At 43.9% G+C, this 23,218-nt stretch overlaps 1 protein-coding gene across 1 annotated transcript; it reads right to left on the reverse strand.

The window, feature by feature from the left end:
• Positions 1–2,028: 2,028 nt before the first annotated feature.
• NPM1 (nucleophosmin 1) lies at positions 2,029–15,837 on the reverse strand. The gene is made up of 11 exons (XM_029998157.2): positions 15,685–15,837; positions 14,841–14,920; positions 11,666–11,785; positions 10,752–10,845; positions 9,864–9,967; positions 9,287–9,348; positions 8,711–8,765; positions 7,019–7,108; positions 6,002–6,103; positions 3,363–3,437; positions 2,029–2,387 (listed from the first exon to the last, which is right to left on the reverse strand). Exons 1-11 carry the CDS (start codon positions 15,746–15,748, stop codon positions 2,349–2,351), a joined length of 885 nt encoding a protein of 294 aa, XP_029854017.1. The 5' UTR covers positions 15,749–15,837; the 3' UTR covers positions 2,029–2,348.
• Between the last annotated feature and the right edge of the window lie 7,381 nt (positions 15,838–23,218).

Below are 23,218 nucleotides of genomic sequence, written 5' to 3' on the forward strand. Positions count from 1 at the left end.
GGGATGGGGCAGACCGCCACGCAGCCAGGAGCAGGGAGCGGACAGCCACTCTGGCCGCTTTTCACAGCCAGAGCAGCAAGAACATAAACCGGCAGAAAACAGCGAGCAAGCTAACCCGGGCCAAGTAATCATTTTTATGCCATGATGTAGATGCCTCAAAGATGCCTCATGATGCTTAATGGCATCCTAACAAAGACTTGACTTACCTTATACCTTGGCTACAGCACAGGAATGCGTTTTCCTTTAGAACTGCTCAGGTGGGCTCCCATCCTCCCCTGCAATCCTCATGCCGAGTGGGGCTGTGCCCCACAGACCTGCTTTGGTCAATGTCCTAGACAGGCAACACCCTGGCTTTTCTTAAACATTTAACACTCAGAATATTTTATTGGCTGGATAGCCTCTTACTGAAATTACTGTACAATTTTCACTTGTTTCAGCCAAAATTGAGGGCAATTTTGCTTAAATAAGCCTGTCTGTGCCATTAGCTCTATTTCACCAGGGAAATTTGCTCTTACTTGTGCATATGACATCATCTATTGACATAACCCCACCGAAAGAGGCATTTCAAACCCTTATTCTCTGCGTTTTCACATGCTGCAATTATACTCAAGCTTAAATGAATCTTTGACACTAGACTTGCACTGTGTGCCGCTTCTCTACCATGCACTTTGCTTGTCTTTGTTTTTCCAAAAAGAAACACTTGCTTCTGGAAACTTGCACTGGTTTCCATCGTGCCCAGAATCTCAACTATAGAAACTAAGGTTTTTGTAATAGCAAACCTTAAAAATATTTCCAGTGACAATTTTACAAACCAAATTATACATTCTGCTTCTAGAACTACTTGGAAAAAAGAATACCCAGTTAAAAAAAAAAAAAAAAAAAAAAGAGAACCCATGCCCAATTAGCACAATCCAAGTTTTTACCATGTCTTGTGAAGGCAACCGCTGTAGGACCCCAACTGTGCAAGTCCTTTAAGTGGAAAAAAAAAAAGCCAACCTGCTAAAGCCTGCTTTAATGCCCTTCTGTTCTCATGCAAGATTTTTCTGCTGTGAAAAACAGAAGTCAGTTGCATTCTCACACATAGCAAGGATTAAATCAAAGTTTAATTAGTTACAACTGCTTAAATGTTCTTATTAAGTATTCTTTCTGTGTCCATACCATTACTGCAGTTACTACACCCCGACATAGCATTCAAGCATTTGAAGTGATACAGCATTCAGACAAGAGCCTTGAGGAAGAGTTTGGTGCCAGGCATGACACCCATGCTATCCTTCCCCTGCATCTGAAAGAGACCTTACACCTCGGCATTTCTACTTTATATGACAACCAAGAATGGTCCAAAAATTTAACTCTGCCTCTTAGTGTCATTGGTAGGCAATAATCAAAAGAGACAGAAGGAACCGAGACAGGACTACCTGCCCATCTGAGCTTTTGCGATTTGCTGAAGATTAACTCCTCGTCACTCGCAGGAATTTATCCACTGGCACTGATCTCCATCAGTGAGTTCTCTAGGCACACCCTACAGCATTCAAGCTAATTCTCTTCTCCACAAAACCCTCACAGGGTCATTACGTGAGACAACCTCAGAGACTGCAGCCCCTCAGAAGAACAGCACAGCCAGCAATACCCAAATCAAAAGTATTACATTTTACAAGTGGAGTCGCAAGCCCTACAAAACTCAGTTGTTAAAGCGAAACCATAAACCAAAGAGCAATGAAGCGGGTCAGAAATCGAGATGCAGGAAAGGCTGTTTTAAGCAATTATGTAATTAGTGGTCACTTCCAGACAAGAATAAAGCCCCACTTACCACTTAGTCTTCTCACCAATCATCTGCTCAGTAACTGTAAAGCTCATGGAATCAGAGTTAAGTTGTTTTTAAAGTTGACAACATAAATGAGACTGATGTGTACTTGGTAAAGAGAAGTAGGTAAAATACTTAGCAATAGTTCCTATGAGAACTCTAAAGCCCTGTTATCTTCTGGGTTCAGTATGCAGACTACCCCCAACCCATAAAAAAAGAAACGATAGTACTTTATTAAAATACTAAATTTTATTTTTTTTTCCACGTACATTTAAGTCTCCCCACCATTTCCATTTGTCTGACCACCACCACCACCATGCCTTATCAAAACATTCCATACATACTTAAAATGAAGCTGAGGGTGGAGTCCCATCTTTAAAAACTAAACAGGCATTTTGGACAACACATTCTTGGCAAGGTAATCTGGATGACATTTATCAGACACAGTAGGGAAAGCTCTTTCAGCATTTGTAAAAAGGACAGCCAAATAATGGTTACAGAAATAAGACTGCAGATTTTAATGAACTGTTTAAACTGTTTTCTTTTCTTACAGAGTCTGTCTCCACTGCCAGAGAGCTTGAATGACCTGGAAGTGTACACAAAAAGTTAGAAACTGAAATCCATTTTTGTAATTATTTTCAGTTTACTATCTCCACTTACTCCACAAAATATTGACATGAAATTACAACAAAAAATGCATTCCTTTCAGAGAAAATCAAGTTGAAAGCAAGATATTAGGTCCTTTTGCTAGAAGACTGTTATTCACTGTAAGTCACAATAGTAAGAATTCAGTGAAGGTAAGTGAGAGGATGGGTGTGGACCAGCTAGGCAAATATTGGCTGAACTCTGCCTACCCTGGCTAATGTCAGACCAACTCCAGTAGCTGAGGCTAACTGCTTTTAAACATTCTTTCAAGAACCTATCAATTTGTCTATCAGACAAGTTTACTCTGAACCACTAAGGGAAGCAGGAAAGCATAAGGAATTCTGTCACTGGAAGGGTTTTAACTTACAGGAATTTTGATAGGGAAATCTAAGACACATTTTAGCCTAGTATATGTTGAGTAATAACCAATTCAGAAACTTGCTTCCTGATACCACCTTTTGGCTTGCCCTCTTACAAGAGTTCAGTTGACTTTGGGAGAAAATGTAGCAAGAAAGCCATAATCTCAATCGCAAAACAGTTCCCCCTCCCAGACACCCTCCCCAACAAAAGGCTGAACAGCAGACTGGCCTAGGTGGCCAAATTCAGCAGCAAGGAAAACCACAGCTCATTTCCTTAGCCAATATGGTGCCAAAAGGAAAATTCTGTGGGTTTAGTAAGCAAGAGATAATTTACCAACCATATAAAAGCTGGAAAAATGTAATAAAATATTAGCTCTCCCATCTTAGCCAACTAAACCCTTAAAACCGTTCCCATTTATTTAATTTGAAGTATTGTTCGCGGTTTGTAACCCTTTGAAACAGTCCAAAGCTTGTAAAGATTAAGAAGTGGAAAAGAATCCCTAAGTCAGGTTATAAAAGTTTCTTGGATTTTATCAAGTTCCAATAAATTGAGTTACCTTCTGGTCCTCCGTCCTGAAGCAATTCTTAACATAGTTGGCAAATTTGGGTTCCAGCTTAGGAAGGGAAGAACCCTATTTTGAAAAAAGCAAGCCTTAGTGTATGCAGGTCATTTAATGACTCCGATAAGTAACCATTTATGAAGCTTAAACACTTTTCAGTTTTACTGAACTTACCTTGCAACATCCCAAACCAATCTGCTTTTAAACCATTTTAAAGTTTTCTTCTCTACAGTACACAGGTATTTCTCACAGGAGTGCCTACACACTAATATGGCTGTACAAACACCTTTGCTCATGCTCAAAAACCTAACAGCAAGCATTCAGCACTTAAAATAACCTTGTTGTAGCCGACATTCATATGCTATTCAGATAAACTAGAACTAATTGCATATTTATGGATTCTTACTACAGCATGCAACTTGAGACATTACTATCCTTCACAGGTAGGTTTCTGACTCCAGCTCTCTAAAGCAAAAAATTAACTGATCTCTCACCTACCCTTTAAGACTCATTCCAACACATCAGTTCTATAAATTTAAAGAACTGTTCTAGAGACATTTGTTTGTATCTCTGAAATAGTCTTTGCACATACTCAAATGTACAAAGCAGATTCGGTAATAATTCATGGATCAAGGTTTTTCTTCATGTCTCTTTCCATCTCCAGTCAAAATAATACAGCACACTATTTTAAGAGACACTGATTTACTTTCACATGCCCCATGAGTAGTATTTTTCCCATTTTTCAAGTACATCAGTTGAAATATACCTAGCCAATTATGATAGTTCACTTAGCTGCTACTTGGCACATTGCAGAAAACAGCAATTGTATGTTTAAAGAAAACAAATCTACATCATGAATACCTGAAACTGCAATACTGCAACCAAAAAGCTTGGATTTGGACAAACGTCCTGCCTCTGGATTCTGTCAATTACTGATGCTTTTCTATTAGCTTGTTGACATCTATTTACTACGTAATACAGCAGTTCCACTCTAATAGTTTCATAAAGTGGTATTTATTTTTTTTTAAAGCTGCTAACTTGCTGCCTGTCATCTAGAATTGCTATTGTATATGGCAACGCGCAAATCTTTTGCCTTACTAAGGTATGCTCCAGTACCACCTTGGAAAACATTAAATTAAGCTGCCTGCTATTGCTTCTACAGATTTGTGCTTACACAGCATTTCCCAGTAAAAACACTCTTCAGCAACAGAAAGTATATTCTAAAGCTACTTGCCAGTTATCTGGTCTGCATGCTTTTCTCCATAGGGACATCTGTCTACTGTGAGCAGCTCAGCCACTTCTGCTTACACTGCAGAAACAACACTAATCATGGCTCCTCTGAGTCATGCAAAAAACCACCCTAGCATCCACTAGATCCAAGAGGTTAGTTTGACCTAGCAGAATGATACCATCCATCACTGTCAGGTTCACAATTTAGGGATATGCATTTTGATCCTAATCACAATCTGTCATTGCTCACTCTGCATCCACTCCATATCAGAACACTTTTTGTCTTATTTAGCATTCCTGCAACAAAACTGCCTCAAAACATTTAGAATCTAAGCAGAAGATAATCCTAATTCTTTAGATGACTTGATTGCCATTGTAAGGGGGAAAAAGTTTATCATCTCAGACCAAACAAACAAACAAAAAAACCCACAAAACAGAATTCTTCATAGCACCAACATCAGCCAAAAAATAAGTCTCCAATAAAGAATCTGGTTCAGTCACAAATGAGCATATGATCTATAAGCACACTCCTGAGCTAGTGAAGTAAAATCAGAACTCATACTCTAGATGTGAGGTCCTCACTACCACCTATTCTGTAGTACAGGTGTGTACATAGCTGCACCCCAAGCTAGCGCACACATTTCCAAACCTGGCTAAGGAGGAAGAACTGCTATTACCTGCTATGCTTTCACCCATCCAGCCTATAATTAAAATGCAATTTTCTTTTTTATACTTAAATAGCAGCTAAGAAGAATATTCATATGCAAAACCACAAAATGCTAGTCAAGCTGATAACCAGAAGACAAGTGACTGCCCTGTGACCTTCAGAAGATGAAGCATTCATTGAAGGGAGACTCAATTAACCCCAGATCTCCAGTTCAGAAAGCAAATGCTTTCAGGTCTTCCTTGATTCATTAATGCATGCCACAAGCACCTATCTCCCCCTTCTGGAAGTTATAAAGCCTTACAAGCATCTGGATATGTAAGTTGGATACTGCTTTAGGACCAAGCTATTCCAAGCATGTGAAGAACTCTGCTTTACTCTAGTTGCCTAAAACAAAACATGTACACTAGTTAAGACACCTGTAGCATAAGTATCACCCAAGGTTTGTTGCTTTGTGTTTTGATGTGTGGGGTTTTTTTCAAATTTTAACTGAATTCACTACGAAATACCAAATTACTCATCACCACTACTGGAAGAATACAAAAACAAAGCAGTTCTGTTTCTCATGAGTAGAGGCCTCTCTTTGTCCCAAATGATTTTCATTCCTCTGAGCTTCAACATCAACATACTGATAACAGCACAGCAATCAGTGACATATAACCGTTTCTTGAAAACATCCCATTCTTCTGATCTATGACATGTAAAAATAAGGCTGAGAAACCTGAAGTTTCTGAAAACTCACCTTATCTACAGATGCTTGCATTTTTGCTTTAATCTCCTCTAACGACAGAGGGACTTTTGGTGTTTTTGGAGTTAGAGATTTATCCTTCTTGGAATCTGGAGTCTGAAAATTATTATTCATTGTTAGGAACTTGCACATACATAGAGCTACTCAGTATACAAGATCAAGTTTTCTATAAACAAGAATGTTAAAACCTACTGCAGAATTTATACATAATAAAAGAACTATCGCATATACTTCACATAGTTTTCAAAAAATCACAGCATTTAAATTTGTGCTTCCAACACATTCCTTGAAGACATGGAAAAGAACAACATGTAAGTTTGGAGGTACTACAGTTAGCGTAGCTAGCATCTTATGCTTCTGGGCAGGTACCTACACAGCTTTCTCCCAACAGAAATGAAACCGAAAATAGCCCAAACATTCAGTGATTTAGAGTTTACACCACAACTGCAGCCACATTAGGACATGTTTTAAAAGGCACACATCTACATTGCTTTTCAAATGCTATCCTGCCATCCATCCCACACTAATTTCTTTATCAACCTTCCTGGCATGCATTTCAAGTACATGGAGCAAGGAAAAGCTGCATACGGAAGCTTGACAACTACAAAGAAACTGAACAAGAAAACTGTTAATTCTCAACAGGATCAGTTAAGTGAGACTCCCTTATTAGCAGCAGCCTCCTGCTGTACTGCAGTGGCAACACAGTTGGCACTCGTCCTCTTGTACAAGCAGCTACACAGAAAAATACAGACTTGTTATTTTAAACCATAAGACCACCAATACCCACAAGGGACAGCAGGTCTGATTTCAAATCTTGTCGTAGTTATATATCGATCACTGAAGGGTTTCACAGGGGAACATGAAGCAATGAACAGTGTCCCCAGCATGCTTCATATTAAGATTCAAAAACCTAACTTAATGGTTAGTACATTATTTAAAGTTACCCTTAGGCAAGAAAACTAACTTCAACACTAGAATAAACATTTGTTTTACTCATTTGTCTTCACTCACTTTTGATTTAGATGCTGGTGTGGACGGCTTAGAGTCCTTTCCATTTTGCTTTGCTTTCTGCATGTTTTTTCCTGAAGCCTCACGGACAGGCTGAAAAGCAAGCACTTAAGTTCATTTGCCATGAAAAACTGCTAGTAAACGTTAAGCTCGCTAACATAATACTCAAGACTTAGTGACAAATACATACTATTTAACCTCAAACAAAAAAGCATTCTCATTGCCCATGCAACATGATCAGTGTCCATTATTTAAACAAAAAGCATGTATGCTACAGGAACTCAAATGAAAAACTGTTGGTGCAGCACAATACATAACATAACCAAGATCAAATTTTGTTATGATGCCATACAACTATGTGGGACCTCCACTATATTTACCACCATATTACATCTTTCCTCATCTATTACCATGCCAAATTTTGGGGGCAGATATTGCATAAGACTAATTCTAGATGGCACTGCAATTCCAAGATCTGACTCAGTGCTGCTTATTTTTTATAACGCAACAATTACCTTTTGCTTGGCATTTCATACAGAACCATCATCTGGGATGTGTGTGAGCTATGCCACATGTATATTTAAGAACTGGATACTTATATTCCTATGTAACTCAAGGGACCATTTCGTTCAGCCACACTAGATTTGATTAGATGGCAGTAAATCTGCAGTTCAGATCGTCTTTACCAGGCCTTAAACTATTGTGCACTATCACCTATAGAAATTCATTAGGAGCAGCATATAGTGAAGTAAACCATTGAATGTTTGTTTCTAAACAGCAGATATGAACATATAAAGTCAAGCAAAGTACGCAAGTTCCAAAAAATTACTACTTTCTACCCCCTGCGGTTGCCAAGTTGTCTTACAGTTTATTTTACCACCAGATGGCACTCAAGGGCTGACGTTCACATTCAAGCACTCAGCTGCCTGAAGTGAACCTTTTCCTACGGGCTCACACATTTAGATCCTTTTTTTACTGAAAGTTAGGTTGCTAAAAAGACCTTTTTCACAGCATGCAGGACTAACTGAAATGGCAAAGCACAACTCACATCTTGGAGCAGGATTTTGTTTGCTGCCCAATAGCCATACACAAATCATACCAGTCTGACAACTGCGCATGTGCATATGCCTGCTGTTAAGAACCCCTCTGCAACAAAGTAAATAAAACATGGATTGGATGCCCATTCACACTGAAGTGTTCTAATGTCCTATTACAATGTCTTTATACAGACTAAGCTAAATCAAAAGCATCCCATTCACACGTTCCAAACAGCTGTGCTTGAACTCATTGATTTAAGGGACTATCTGCCCAATTACTGTCATCCCTTTTATTGATATCTAGTCCATTACAAAACAGAACACTGCACAAAGAGGACACCTCAATTAGCTTCTGCATTACAATAAATACAGACTTCAAACCTAAACAGCTATCTCACACAAACACAGCTTCCCCTCCCCCTGCTTCTGCTTTAGGGGTCTCCACAGGAATCCTCAAAGATGACTCAATCAGGACAGTTAATTAACAGCTATTAGTAAGTTGTGTTAGCACTTGCTCCCCATCTGAATAAGCTTAGCTGCAGATATTAAGTCAACCTGGTGTTACCACTCACTTCCTTTCAAGTTCATTAAACAGGCTGTTTAATCCTTCAGGGGTGAAGAGGGTCACAATGTGTGTGTATGTATATGCACCACTTACTTTCTTCATTGGTGTTTTCATTTCTTCCTCATCATCCTCTAAGTCATCCTCATCACTAAAATTAGAAAGGTGGTCACTCACCATAACTCAAGATTTATACTCACAGCTTTAGCTGCATTAGGAATTAGTCTCCCCCCTCCCCCTCCCAATTAAATGTTTTGTTGATGAAGGAAGCAAGTCATCTTCCCAAGTCTACCTTACACCTTGTTTTAATACATAGGAAGGTGTTAGGCTAAATACTCTACTTACTACCATTAAAGCAGTTAAATGCATTCCCTTCTGCTTTAATACTGAAGGCATGTATCTTAGGACTTCCACTACTATTAATAAACTTAGAATTTCTGTATCAGAAGTTAATGAATTACATGAAACTAAGTTTTATAACCCAGTGTGACATATTTGAATAACACTAATTTAGACTGCATTGTGGATGTAAACTTGAGGTAATTCTGAGCTTTTTGTAGCCAAGATAAACAAGTAGCTTGCTCACTTAACATCCAGTTATGTCACACAATTCGTATTCTGAAATGGTTAACACTACATTTCAAAACACATTATCAAAACAAGACTACATACTCATCCTCCTCATCATCATCTTCATCATCATCCTCATCATCTTCCGATAATTTTGCTTTTTTCTGTAGAAAGATTAAGTATTTTAAGTGTCAACACCATTTTGTCTTAATAAACAGCAACCTTGATCCAAAACAATTTGTGGCATAATTACAAGACTATCTTCCATCAATTTACCTAAAAACCATGAAGTTAGAGCTGCCAAGTCAAAAGCTATTGATAAATTTACAGCATGCTCTGAGCATATGAACCTTTCCTTCTGCACTCCAGAGCTTCAGTCACCATTTAAACTCTTGCAGTACACTGATGTTTATGCTAGAATCTGCACACACTCCGTTACTGTAGTGGACAAAACTTCCACATAAAAGCAGTCTTCACATTAGCCCCTCCAGCAAAGCTTTGGAAACTATCTGTACTTAACTACGCTTCCATAATTTAGTACTTGTCAAGACCCAAGACGCAGGTATCAAAAGACCACGTTAAGTAAATCATACCAAGCCATCTAACTGCTTACTCCTAGAGGCAGCAACACCAAACCAAAAGAAAATTCGGCAGACAAGCTGATTTAAAGTCTATATACCTGTGGTGTTTTTGCTCCTCCTCCACTTGCTGGTCTCTTTGTCGAAGTGTTCACAATTTTTGTATCATCTTCCTCATCGTCTGATTCTGGTTCTTCCTCTAATGCTGATAAAATGATGGCAATGTGTAAAAAAAACCCCACCTCATTTAACAATAGTTAAAGCAAGATTGCTAGTAAGAAACAAACAGGAAAGTATCACCCACAACTAAATAGGCAAAGTCTTACTTAGGTGCTAAATTGATAGCAGGAAGCTTCCCACTAGCTGTCTCACCACCGAGATCAGAAACTTCTCCAGTTGACTGTATGCAAACACTACCACACTGAATGAAATCCAAAATGGGTGAATAACTATCCATACACTGCCTGTAACATTCCTCACAGAAAAGAAGCCATAGAAAATTAGAGAATAAAATTTTCTCCATTTCTAAGGAGACATATTTAAGAGAACTTCTAGAGAGGAAGATCAGTTTCGAAGACAATTCTACAAAGGAGAAGGCTAGTCCTAGCTTAGCTTTTAGTGCAAACTTAAAACTATTTCATGGGCAGTCTTCTCACACTCTCAACTGATAAGCAGAAAGCTCACTTTTTCTGCTGTGAGATACTAACACTGGGAACCTAACACCCATTTTTAAGGAGAGAAATTGGAATTCAAATTGCAAGGCTGACAAACTCCCCTTACCCATACAAAATGAGGCAAGAAAAGGTATGCAAGCATTTCTCTGAACTCCTTTGTCCTACAGTTACCTCGCACCTCTGAGGACAGTGAATTAAAAGATTCAGAGGATCAGTATTAGAGAAAGTACCACTTGAGATACCAGATACATCACCAAGTTCTGTTGGTGCTGACAGGTAGCAAGAGCACAGATTATTAACCAGAGCAATACATACCTACGAGATGTTGACCACTGACGTAAACAGGCCCTGAACCACATTTCAACCTCAACACCACCGGTGGTGTGATCTCAAAGCCACCTAATGAAACCTAAGGAAAAAAGCACTGTTATTTATTCAAATATTAAAGGCGAAGCATGCGTAACAGACAATCCATTCAAATGAAACCAACAGCACCAACATCAGTAGACTCCAAGGCTAACAGTTACTCCAAGTTCCCATCTGACAGAATATTCCGGAAATGTTTAGAGTCAAATCAGGGTCAATAAGCCACAACTGGGTTTACTACATTCTCATCACTTACCATAATTAAAGCACACTTTTCAAAGCCAGACCGATCCACATTTGTTTCTACTTATCTTGGTAGCAAAGCCAATTTGAACATTATCCATCACACCTGCCCCTAGCATTGTACAGTTCCACTTGTACAACATCAGCAACACCAATTCAAACTACTTTCCAGATGGCAGGAATGACAAGTAGGGTGCCTTCAAATCAAGAAAGGGTAGCAGTCACCTTTAGAATCTCTTAAGAAAGCTTGGGACCTGCGGAAAAACTAGATTTTTCTCACCCCAGGCTCAAAGAAAGCAACACAGGCTACAGATGCATCTGCTTGCAAATGCGCACCTTTGTATACATAGAGATGATACGCATGATTACTACCATTTCTTTAAAAAAAGACACAATTTGAACAAAAGTCTATCATCTCCAGATGACTAGAGTAAATCTACTAGGCACAACAAAAATATATTCATATTTAGCTTGTATTTATTACACAGGCCAAAACTGACACTTGTCTGAACCCACTGATCACTGCAGTTTCACCAAAATTCAACCAAAACCTTTTCTAACTTGTCTTTCTCACCTGACACCCAATTTATAGTAGAATTTTTCCAAGTTCCTGTACTTACCGTAGGCTGCACGGACATTTTCAGAGATGCCAGTACTACTTTAATAGGGTTGCCTTCATAGTCCAAGGCTTCTGCTTCTACAACATGTAATTCGTCTTTGGCCCCAGCCCCTAAAGTAACCTGTGAAGTACAGAACAGTGCACATTCTGAGAATCTTCCCAAATATTCTGAAGTCTTTTAAACCCCAATCACTGTTCTGCATCTCTTAAGACTGAAGTTTATATTTCTGACTGCTAATGATTCAGCTGCACTCCCCCCCCAAGCCAATATCCTCTTTCAGCCTAACACTGGCACTTGCAAGATGCAACTCAAGGCATGTGTTTTGACAAGAGTGAGAAGTATAGACATTTTGCTACTGGATGACTGCATTGAAACAGGTCAGTGATAAGTCCAGTCAGCACTGAAGCTGGCCCAAAGGCATAAGTACAAACACATGCTTAGAGGAAGGGAGAGAACTGCTATCACTACTACAGAATCACAGCCTTCATCCTTCCTCTTCCCACCATGTTTTATCTGTCAACTGCTTCACTTCATCACATTACACACTTTTTTTTTTGCTTAGTTGACATTCAATGAGTTAAGTCTTAACAACTGCTCAGTTCAGTAGTGTCTTTCACGCATATGCCTTCTGCACTAATTCACCAAGGACTGAGAGCTGCTGTCCCAGAGCATTTCGAAACTCAAGTGCCTCGATTCCTTACACTGAGTACAAGTCTGACGCTTTCTGAAGATTCAAAAACCGTAGCTGCAGGGAGGCAAATGAGTGACAGACATGGGACAGGCCTGAAATTCCAGTTCTCTGAACCGCTGGCACCTGAGTCAGGATTACATGCAAGAGATGCGAAAACCAAGAATCCCCTGAAGTACTACAACTAACTGTTCCCGAGACCAGTGAACAAGGCTCTCTTGTTTCCTTTCCCACTGCCCATTAAAAGAAAGCTTTCCACCCGCCATGTAAGACGTGGGTGTAAACACTTCAGGCAGAGGCATACAACTCAAGTTTCCATTCTCCAAGAGCTCAGTTTTAGGCAGGCTATAATGATCCAGACTAGATGTATCAGACTGAAGGCTGAGAAATAAGATCTAGGATTCACTACTCCTGGCAAGTTTTGTTACTGTAAATTTAAAGAGGTCAAACTGCTGCTCTGATCTCACCTCTCAAAAGGGTTAGCAACAACACTACATCATTCAGCTGGTGGGACTACCCACCGGGACAAGAATTTAAGAGCATGCCCTCCATCCCCAGTTACTCCTGTCATTTGCACCAGTTCAAGCCATACTACAGCACTTACTATTAATTTATTTACTGAGTGCCTGGCAAGTATCCCGTCATGTTCTTTAATTTCTACACTGAAGGAATGCACGCTGGCAATAAATAGATAATGAAGCAGTGATGGATCATCCCTCTATGTTCTTAGCCACCATTAGTAAGACATCTAGAGAAAACCTCAGGCCACTTTCTACCTCTGTACCCATCAATCCTCCCCTTTCACTTTTATCCTTTTTCTCCCCACCTCATTCTGCACCTCATACCCATCCATCACCACATTTGTATCTTAACTGACATGTGTCAGTCGATCTTTACACATGTAGCCTTTTTATCAGGTGCACAGATCAGTCACCAGGTATTTGCTACCTTCACAGTTTATCTACCATCAACTCCTTCCTCTGCTTGCCAAGGCATTTTCTGTTTGTAGCTATGTCTAAGATCCTCCAAGCCTCTTAAGACATTTCCAGTTTGTCATTTGTTATTTCAAGCCCCATCTCTCCTGTATATCAATTTTTGTCTTTGAAAAGCCAAGTTATTGAATTAGACTTTTTTCCCACAATCCTAAAAACTAAGTACTGGTATGCATCCAATCTGCTTCATCCCTCATGCAGAGGGCACAGCATCGGAAGAGATACTACAGGTAATTTTCCAAGAACAGGATCTTTGGATAAAGCCATACAACTCAAGTATCACTCAGTGACTAATTTCATCTGCATGACAAGCATTCAGATATAAAAACTATCACCATTAACTTGTTCTTACTGTTATATTCTTCCCTCAGAAGAAATTCTAATTAAGAACTAATTAGTCATTGTCAAGTCCAGGCCATAATTTTCATAAAATGCAAGGACTGAAGACACATGATTATTCACAAAATTGCAATGCCTATATTAAAGTGTCGTATCACTGTGAATAAGTTTGGAGAGCATTATTACACAAGTCTCCTGTAGGAAACAATTCTGCTGTAGGAAGCCATCCAAAATTGTTAGCACACTTTTGTTTCCAGGTATCATCAAGGTATCTCTTTGTATTTAAATAAACACAGTAACAACCCATAAAGTAGACAGATGCTACAACTCTCCAATTCCTTGCCTGTGAAGTTGGGGCATATTATCTTTCTGCTAACCAAAAGTAACATGCTCAGCCCAGAACAAAGGCCTTGAAATAGTGTCTTGCTTGTGTGGCAGCAGAAAGATTGAAGGTCGCATCTAAGAACTCACAGTGTACAGATCCTGATTTCCAGGAGTATCCTGCTCAGTGAGGAGTCTGTTAGATGAATTATCTGAATGAAAAATAGTGTTTCCCAGTTACACCCTTACAGAGGGCAACACCAAGGAAACTAAATCAAAACATAAACCGCCCCCCCCCCCATTTATATTTAGTTATTAGCTGCTTATGGAAAAAAGTACTGGAATTATGTTTAGGGAATATATGGAAAAGCTTTTTAAAACAAAGTTTCCAATAAAGGCTACTAAAATGTGCCCATGTAGGATTCTTATAAATCTATCCTTCTCCTGTGCTCCTGTAGCATCCAAACTATTGCATTAGAGATGTCAGAGTGTATATTCTGGCTCTTAATTCCACTTATTATACATTTATTAACCGACTGTAAATTTATTTTTAAACTTCTCCACCCTTGCGTTGCTTGGTGCAAGCAACAAAACATCAGTGGATATTCTGTATTTTTTTTTCAGTAGAGCAAATATTTCAACTGACATGGTACACTCCACTCCCAATAAAAAGAGCTTATTCTTTAACAGATTCACTTAAGAACACTTACCACTAAAGTAAGCAAGTTTAAGGAAATTAATGTACATGTTAAAAAAGGTCACTTCTCAACACCGCACAACACTACTTCGAAACAAAAACTTAAAACCCGCAACTTAAAAACCAAACGATACTTGCCGTTCTCAAAGACAACTGATGCTCGTTTTCTTCATCGTCTACTTTGAACTGATACTCCTTATCTGCTTTAAGCTCGCAGCCTGTGAAAAGACCATTTAATCATCAGCATACCGTTTTACTTAAGACACTGGTATTTGCCAAACCCTTATTATTTTAAAACTTGCTTCAAGGCCCTGCACTCGCACGGAAAACCAACAGCGCTCCAGGCACACAAGAAGACCGACACGCGGGGTGGGGAAAATCCCAGGCGCGTCCGCGGCCTGCCGCCGACCACGCAGCTCCCGGCGCGGTCCTCTCCGGCCCATCCGCGTCCTCCGCGCTGCCCGGGGCTACGCCATCTCCCGCGACGCCCGGTGCCGGCGGCCGGGCCTCCCCCGGGGCCAGCCGGCAAGCAAGTGGCGCCGCGGGCCCGCCGCCCATCCACGTGCTCCGCCTGCCGCCGCGCCGCCATGTGCTCCGCGGCCGCCCGCTGCCTGGGCGCTCCGAGCGCGCCCGCGTCCTTAGGAACGGGCGGGCGGCGCGGGGAACAGAACCGGGACGGGCCGGCGCCACGTGCGAGCAGCGCGCCACGTGGGGGGGGGGGGGGGGGGGGGGGGGGAAGGGGGGGGCGCGCGCGCGGCGGGGGAGCGCGCGGCGGTAACGGCCGGCGCGCGCCCCCTCCCCCGACGAGGCCCTCTCCTATCCTCTCCTCCCCCCGCCCCTCCCGCCCCCCGCTGAGGCGCGGCGCGAGGCCGGCACCAGGCCGCGGGCCCCGCCGCCTCAGGCCGCCTCCCGCTCGGCCCCGCAGGGAGCGGCCGGCAGGGGGCCGGCAAGGCGCGGGGCTGGGGGAGCGGCGGGCCGTTACCGAAGAGGAAGGTCTGGGGGCGCAGCGGGCCCATGCTCTCCATGTCCATGGCGCTGTCCTCCATCTTCTCGGCCTGCTCGCGCGGGAGGAGCGGGGCGGGCTGCGGCGCTGCGGGCGGACGCGCACTAAAGGAAGCCGCGCGCCCGCCCACCCCCAGATATAGCCCGCGCCCTCTCGCGAGACCCGCACCCCGGCCACGCCCCCTCAGCCCGCCGCCCCGCCTCTGCGCACGCGCCGCCCCGCCCCGCACTCACGCGGAGGGTGGTCGCGAGCGCGGCCCGTGGCGGGAGGAGGGGGGGGGGGCGCTGCGCGGATCACAAAATGGAGGCGGCCGGGCCGGGCCCCGCACCCGCCGGAGCGGCGGCGGGCACCCCGCAGGGCCGGGCCGGGCCGGGCCGGCCGCGGGCGGCTGTTCTCTCACGCCGTGTGGCCGGCGTGGCCTCGCCGGCACGCCTCGCGGGGAAAGGGCGTCGAGCAGCCGCCCGGGCAGGTGCCCGCTTAGCCGCTCTAACCTGAAGGGACCGGCCGGGCGGCGGCGTGAAATGGCTGTCGGCGGGCGCCTACGGGAAGGGCCCGACGCCGGAGGGTCCGGCGGCCCAGGGGAGGCGGTTGCCCCGCCGCTCCCCTCAGGTGCCTCCCCCTGCCCGGCTGAGGGGGCCGTGCTGCCGAGGGGAAGCCGCCCTGCTCGGCGGGGAGCCGGAGAGCCGGCCGGGGCGGCTGTGGCGGCCGTGGGCAGCCGCCCTCAGGGGGCTCGGAGCCCAGCACAGCTCTCAGCCCCCAGAGCAGCTCCGTTGCGGGCCTGCGGCTCGCTGAGGTAGCAAAGGCCCAAAAGGCTTAACGCTGTGGCCAGAGTGACAAACCTGACTGAGAAACGGGGTGTGCAGGAACGGCCGTACGCCTTCCAGAGGAGCTTGAGCAAGGCGAGGAGCTGCCTCTACCAGTGCTGCTCCACGCAGAGGAAGGCCCTGCTGCAGTGAAACGTTCTCTCCCTGTTCCTCTGTTGCTGATGGCTCCTGTAATCATTTTTTTTGATTAAAAAGAAAAGGCAGCCCCTTTTCCTGTCTACATACCTATTAAGATGAGCTGCCATTCTGAGTTACTGCTCCCTGTGCCACTGGGCTCGGAGGACCAGGGAGCAACAGTGTTTTGGGAAACCCCCTTTCAGCTGGTATGTGATGAGAGTGAACTACTTTTCCACGTGAACTGGCATGTGGGGGACACCTGTCACAAGAGAATTAAAAGTCAGATTTTTTTTTTTTTTTTTTTTTTTTTGTACCGAGAGCCACAAGCCCTGAAAAAGCTTGTGTATACATTAGCACAGATAGTCCATCGCTGGCCCTGGGCAGGGCATGCCTTCGAGTTACCATCCCAGACTGTCCTCATGTCCAGGGGCTGATCTGTAAGAGGCGTGTCTTGGGTGCTGTAAATTAACGAATCTCAAGATTACTTGAGAACTTAAACAACCACTCTCCAAAAATAAAAGTATATAGCCTCCTAATGCTCATGTTTCTCCATTAATTCGAAATGTGTAACACACATTTGTAATACCTACATAAAGGAAGAACATTAAATTCTGTTGCTGAAAGTGAGACAAACTGAAACAAAAAAGAACCGACGCAGTGGTAAAATGAATCTTACCTGTCAAAACATGGCATTCACCTTCTTTCTCACTCTTCCACAAAGATGACCTTTTTGAAAAACAGTAAACACGGTTCCTCAGTACCTACACATTCAGCTTCTTTTTGAGTGTAAAGTCTCCTATTTGCAGGATACAATTAGTCTTCCAAATACAACGTTACTTAAGGCATGGGTTCACCAGGATACATCCCCCTACGATCCTGTTAACATTAAAGCAGATCACCTACTGCGGTGTTGTCAAGTGGATTGCCACAGGCTAACTAAAATACAATAATAATAAAATTGACTTGTGTGTGAAAACAAGGTATAGGAATAAATAGTAGTGCAGCTCACCCTGTGAGGGAGGACAGGGGATTGGGGCTGCTGGGAGAGCCCTCTTTTAGAGTCACAGGATAATTTTGGCTGGGAGGCACCTCTGGAGGCCACCTGGTCCAGCACCCTGCTCACCGCAGCACCAACACGGGCCACGCTCTGAGGGCTCAGTCTCTGCAGTTTGTCTGGGCCAATTTGCTACAGTGGTGCAGTAACTAACCAATGCTAATTACAGCCGATTTGGAAATGCTGATACGGGTTAAAATTAGTGGGTTTTTTATTATTTCTCACCTTCCTACCAGCTCTTCTCTTTACTTAAATATAAGGTGACACACTTGTAGCATGTGACAAAAGTATTTAAGCAAAACCAGACAAACTAACAATCTTTTTTTTTTTTTCCTTCCTTTGCATCCTATAGTAGAGACACTGTTAATTCACAACCTGTGCATCACTTGTATGCATAGAAATAACACCCTGATGGATGGCAAAGTCAAAAAAGAGGAGAGCAGGGCGATCACTTAAACATCATGAATGACCCTTCCCATTTACTCCACTTAAAATCTCCCTAGGAAACCAGAGAAGGAACAGTGTTTATTTCATTTTCTAACCTTCGCTTTGGTTCATTTCTTACTGTCTTTAAGAAGCAATTACCTCTAAGGGTGGCCCTTAATGTATGAAGAGTGGCAGTTTGGCAATGCAGCATAGATAGAAAAGATATGCACAGGGATTCGTGAAGCAGCAGAGGCAGGAAAACCCACTGAGCGTGGTGGCTGGTGTCACTGGCAGAAGAAAGGCATCATTAATTGATCAGACATGTCAGCCAAGAGGAGCTGTACAGATACAGATAAGACATTTGTTTGATTTGGCTTGAAAATGGGAACGGGTATCAAAATTTAAAATGAAGTTTTGGCATGACCCGCATGACAAACAGACTGGAGCAGGAAGGTGAATACTACATGGTCATAGTGAAAGAGGCTGCAGCTGTTTGCATGTACGTTTACCCGTTGTAATGCCAACAGGAGTACATGGCTACTGGTCAAAACCACCCAAAAACCTGCTCCATGCGGCACTGAGCAGCTCACAAAGCAGACTACGGTTACAGAAGTCCACTCAGGTCTGTCGAAGGGGAGCGATGCAGCCACAGCATGTTCTCGTGTGTACAGAGTCGCTTTTAATTCAATTACCATCTTCCATTACTGAGGAAATAAATGTGGGAGGAAACAAAGGACAGGCACAGAGAAGCAAAACAGGGGTAGAAAGTAGGAGATATATGCTTACTGCGTCTCATTTGGCTCCATAGGGCTTTAGAAGGGCTGTCATACATCATGACATTTATTATTTCTGTCATGTACTAGGATGAGAAGTCCATTACAATATCGATCATTTTACTCTGCTCAACTCCACGCTATGTAATACTCGGCATAGCTGAAAAAGCTTACAAGTTATTTAGAAAGAGCTGTACAGGGAGAATTGAGGAAGAAATCGGAGTCAACATGGTTTCCCTTAATGGAATTCTCTTTTTAGTAAGCTTTTACAAAACTTAGGAAATTGCATTTTAAACATGGTTAAAGCCACAGCACAGTTGCAGTCAAGCAATCAGAAGCTACAGACACAATAAAGATTTCCTATGCAATCTTAATTCACACGCTGACATAACAACATAATCTTCAGCTGTGTTGCCCCATCATGGCTGTCACATAACCTCTTCACCGGGCTCCTCCTCCTTTCACCAGTCAATAATTTCTGCCCCAATGAACTCAGGGCCAAAATCTTAAAAGGCATCAGAACGCTTACCCTTCCTTGATATCAAAAAGACCACTTGCAAATCTGAAAATCCAAAAATTTCAATTTAACCTGAAATAACCACAGATTGCAGTCGTCGGATGGGGCAGCACAAGGGAGGTGCTAGCTATTATCATTAGCGTACCATCAGCAGGACCAGGCAGCAGGAGCAGGACGCTGTTCCAGCATTGCAGCGGCAGCAAAGACAGAGCTATCCTGCAGGGTGTCAGGCCAGCCTGTGCCCTAAACACGGAGGTTTAGGAGCCTGCGCTGCCCTGCGGGGTTGCTTTGAGAAGACTTGTCTCTGGGGTTATAATTTCCCTCCGCTTCCAGGTGGGTTTGCTGCCAGCTCAGGACAGGGAGATGTAACGGAAGACCATCCTTACCTGGTTGTCTTCTTTCTTACCTGCAGTCTGCTTTTTACTGCTGATCCTGCCATGGGTGGACACTAGAAGTTTTCTTCATCATCCTTCTTTAATGTACTGTCTGTTCCATCCCCAGCTTCGCCTGTAACACATTATTTATGCAGAGTGGCATGAAAGTCTGCATCAGAAGATCCTTCAGCACGGGAGAAAGCTGCATATAGGAAGGGGAGCCAAGGGAGGCTGATGACCTGGCCTGTGTGGTTATGACAGCACGTGCTGGTGCTGCTCCATCTCTTCTATATTCTTGCATATAGCTTTCAAGGGATCCTTCTCATGTTAGGGCCTGATTTCAGACGTTCATCCCTAAAAGGGAGGAATGACAGAGAAGCCAGGATGACCATGAGGAAGGCACTCAGGTATCACAGTGATGATAAGAAACAAAGTTACACAGACAGATTACACCAGTCATTAACGTCACAACAGTAAAACTTGAGATAGCCTGAAATTTGTCTTTTTTTTTCTTCTTTTTTTCTTAAATACTCTTGTGGTGGGTTGTCGTGGTTTAACCCCAGCCAGCAACTAAGCACCATGCAGCCGCTCACTCACTCCCCCCCCACCCAGTGGGATGGGGGAGAAAATCGGGAAGAAAAATAAAACTCGTGGGTTGAGCTAAAATGGTTTAATAGAACAGAAAAGAAGAAACTACTAATGATAATGATAACACTAATAAAATGACAACAGTAATGATAAAAGGATTGGAATGTACAAATGATGCACAGTGCAATTGCTCACCACCTGCCGATCGTCGCCCAGTTAGTCCCCAAGCGGCGATTCCCCCCGCCCCCACTGCCCCCAGTTTCTATACTAGATGTGACATCCCCATGGTATGGAATACCCCGTTGGCCAGTTTGGGTCAGCTGTCCTGGCTGTGTCCTGCGCCAACTTCTTGTGCCCCTCCAGCTTTCTCACCAGCTGGGCTTGAGAAGCTGAAAAATCCTTGACTTTAGACTAAAGACTACTTAGCAATAACTGAAAACATCAGTGTTATCAACATTCTTCACATACTGAACTCAAAACACAGCACTGTACCAGCTACTAGGAAGACAATTAACTCTATCCCAGCTGAAACCAGGACATGGGTTGACCCTGGCTGGGCGCCAGGTCCCCACCAAAGCTGCTCTATCACTCCCCTCCTCAGCTGGACAGGGGAGAGAAAATATAACAAAGGGCTTGTGAGTCGAGATAAGGACAGGGAGAGATCACTTGCCAATTACCGTCATGAGCAAAACAGACTCAGCTTGGGGAAAATTAACTCAATTTATTACAAATCAACCAGAGTAGGGTAATGAGAAATAAAACCAAATCTCAAAACACCTTCCCTCCACCCCTCCCTTCTTCCCAAGCACAACTTCACTCCCAGATTCTCTACCTAACCCCCCCAGCAGCGCAGGGGGACGGGGAATGGGGTTTACAGTCAGTTCATCACACATTATTTCTGCTCCTCCTTCCTCCTCAGGGGCAGGACTCCTCACACTCTTCCCCTGCTCCAGCGTGGGGTCCCTCCCACAGGAGACAGTCCTCCACGAACTTCTCCAACGTGGGTCCTTCCCACGGGCTGCAGTTCTTCATGAACTGCTCCAGCGTGGGTCCCTTCCACGGGCTGCGGTCCTTCAGGAGCACACTGCTCCAGCATGGGTCCCCCAAGGGGTCACAAGTCCTGACAGAAAACCTGCTCCAGCGTGGGCTCCTCTCTCCACAGATCCACAGGTCCTGCCAGGAGCCTGCTCCAGCATGGGCTTCCCACGGGGTCACAGCCTCCTTCGGGCATCCCCCTGCTCCGTCGTGGGGTCCTCCCCGGGCTGCAGGTGGAGATCTGCTCCACCGTGGACCTCCCTGGGCTGCAGGGGGACAGCCTGCCTCACCATGGTCTTCCCCACGGGCTGCAGGGGAATCTCTGCTCCGGCGCCTGGAGCATCTCCTCCCCCTCCTTCTGCACTGACCTGGGGGTCTGCAGGGCTGTTTCTCTTACATGTTCTCACTCCTCTCTCCGGCTGCCGTTTCTGTCTGTCCCACAACTTTTTTCCTTCTTAAATATGTTATCACAGAGGCGTTACCGCTCTCGCTGATGGGCTCAGCCTTGGCTGGTGGTGGGTCCGTCTCGGAGCCGGCTGGCATTGGCTCTGTCGGACACAGGGGAAGCTTCCAGCAGCTTCTCACAGAAGCCACCCCTGTAACCCCCCCGCTACCAAAACCTTGCCACACAAAGCCAATACAACTCTAAAAGCCATACCAACAGACGCAGGATCTAAACATTTGGTACAAATGATCAAGCCTTGAGTATGGGATAATTAGTTCTAATTTAGAAATAATACAACATATATCTTAATATAGGTCCCTTAACAAAAAGACAGCAAAATTGTACTCTTGGTTTTTTTGCATGCAGCTGAGGTTCAGATACAGCTCTACTGATGCCCAAGTGGATGGTATTAGCCTGGATCTCAGCTAAGTGTTTGCAAAGGTAAACAGTAAAAGTTGGATTTTTGTGGTGACTTGGACCACGTCAACAGGTCATGGACCAGGACATAACGGGGTCAGGGCTTGGAGCATCACGGGAGCTAGATGTTGGAGTACCTGGGTTAGCATGGCCACACTTTGGGGAGGGAGGGAGGAAAGAAGACAGGGTGTAAGAAGGATGCTTCTTCCATTGAGTTATATGACCTGATGCAGGGATGAGCTGTCTCTGCTTGCCTGCCTTCATACTGGACATGCGTTAGAGCCATACCTTTAAAGAAAAGTGGGAAAAACTGTATGCCAGATACAATTCAAGGAGAAATAGTATGCTGAACATTTTCACCAGGCCCTGCCAATATTCAGGACAGTCCTTACCAAATGAGGGTCTCTGGTCCTTAAACAGGATGTAATCAGCAGATAAACTGAATGCTACCAACTTCTGTATATTGTGCACATACACTGCTTTGCAGCAACATTTTAGATCAAGGATCCTATCAGCACTCCCACGTGCTGTTTCCTCCCCGGGAACCATGACTCCAGGGCATATCTTACACAGATTGCTTTTCCACCTGCACTGTTTTCTGGATTTTTTTCCCTGGAAAAAATTGACCCTAAAAGTCAACATACTTTGAAACTTTCTGTGCCCCGCTGGTCCAAAGGTGAGACCACCTCCCAGTAGAAGGCGTAATAAAAATTTGGAGCTGATGGGGCAGAGGTGACTCAGGAAGGAGTGTGTCAGTGAAGAACTCCATAAGCCATGTGCATGCAAATCTGGCAAGGCAGACTACACATAACCATTTCAGCTACTATGCTGCAATGATGCCAGATGCCCTTGCCCCATGAGCTTGTCTACAATGCCTCCCCCAGAATATCATTTCCTGCTGTACACTACTACTATACCTGCTGCCACCCCATGGCACGTCTCT

Source organism: Aquila chrysaetos, chromosome 22, assembly GCF_900496995.4.
Source record: "Aquila chrysaetos chrysaetos chromosome 22, bAquChr1.4, whole genome shotgun sequence".
NCBI classification, from domain to species: Eukaryota; Metazoa; Chordata; class Aves; order Accipitriformes; family Accipitridae; genus Aquila; species Aquila chrysaetos.

Bases quoted from the DNA above. Each gene is read 5' to 3' on its own strand.
- NPM1 (XM_029998157.2), bottom strand. From the start codon at position 15,748: ATGGAGGACAGCGCCATGGACATGGAGAGCATGGGCCCGCTGCGCCCC. The intron at 6,104-7,018 runs GTGAGTGAAGAC...AATAATTTTCAG, and splicing joins CACCAGCATCTAAATCAAAA to ACTCCAGATTCCAAGAAGGA. The intron at 3,438-6,001 runs GTGAGTTTTCAG...TTTTCAAAATAG, and splicing joins TGCAAGCATCTGTAGATAAG to GGTTCTTCCCTTCCTAAGCT.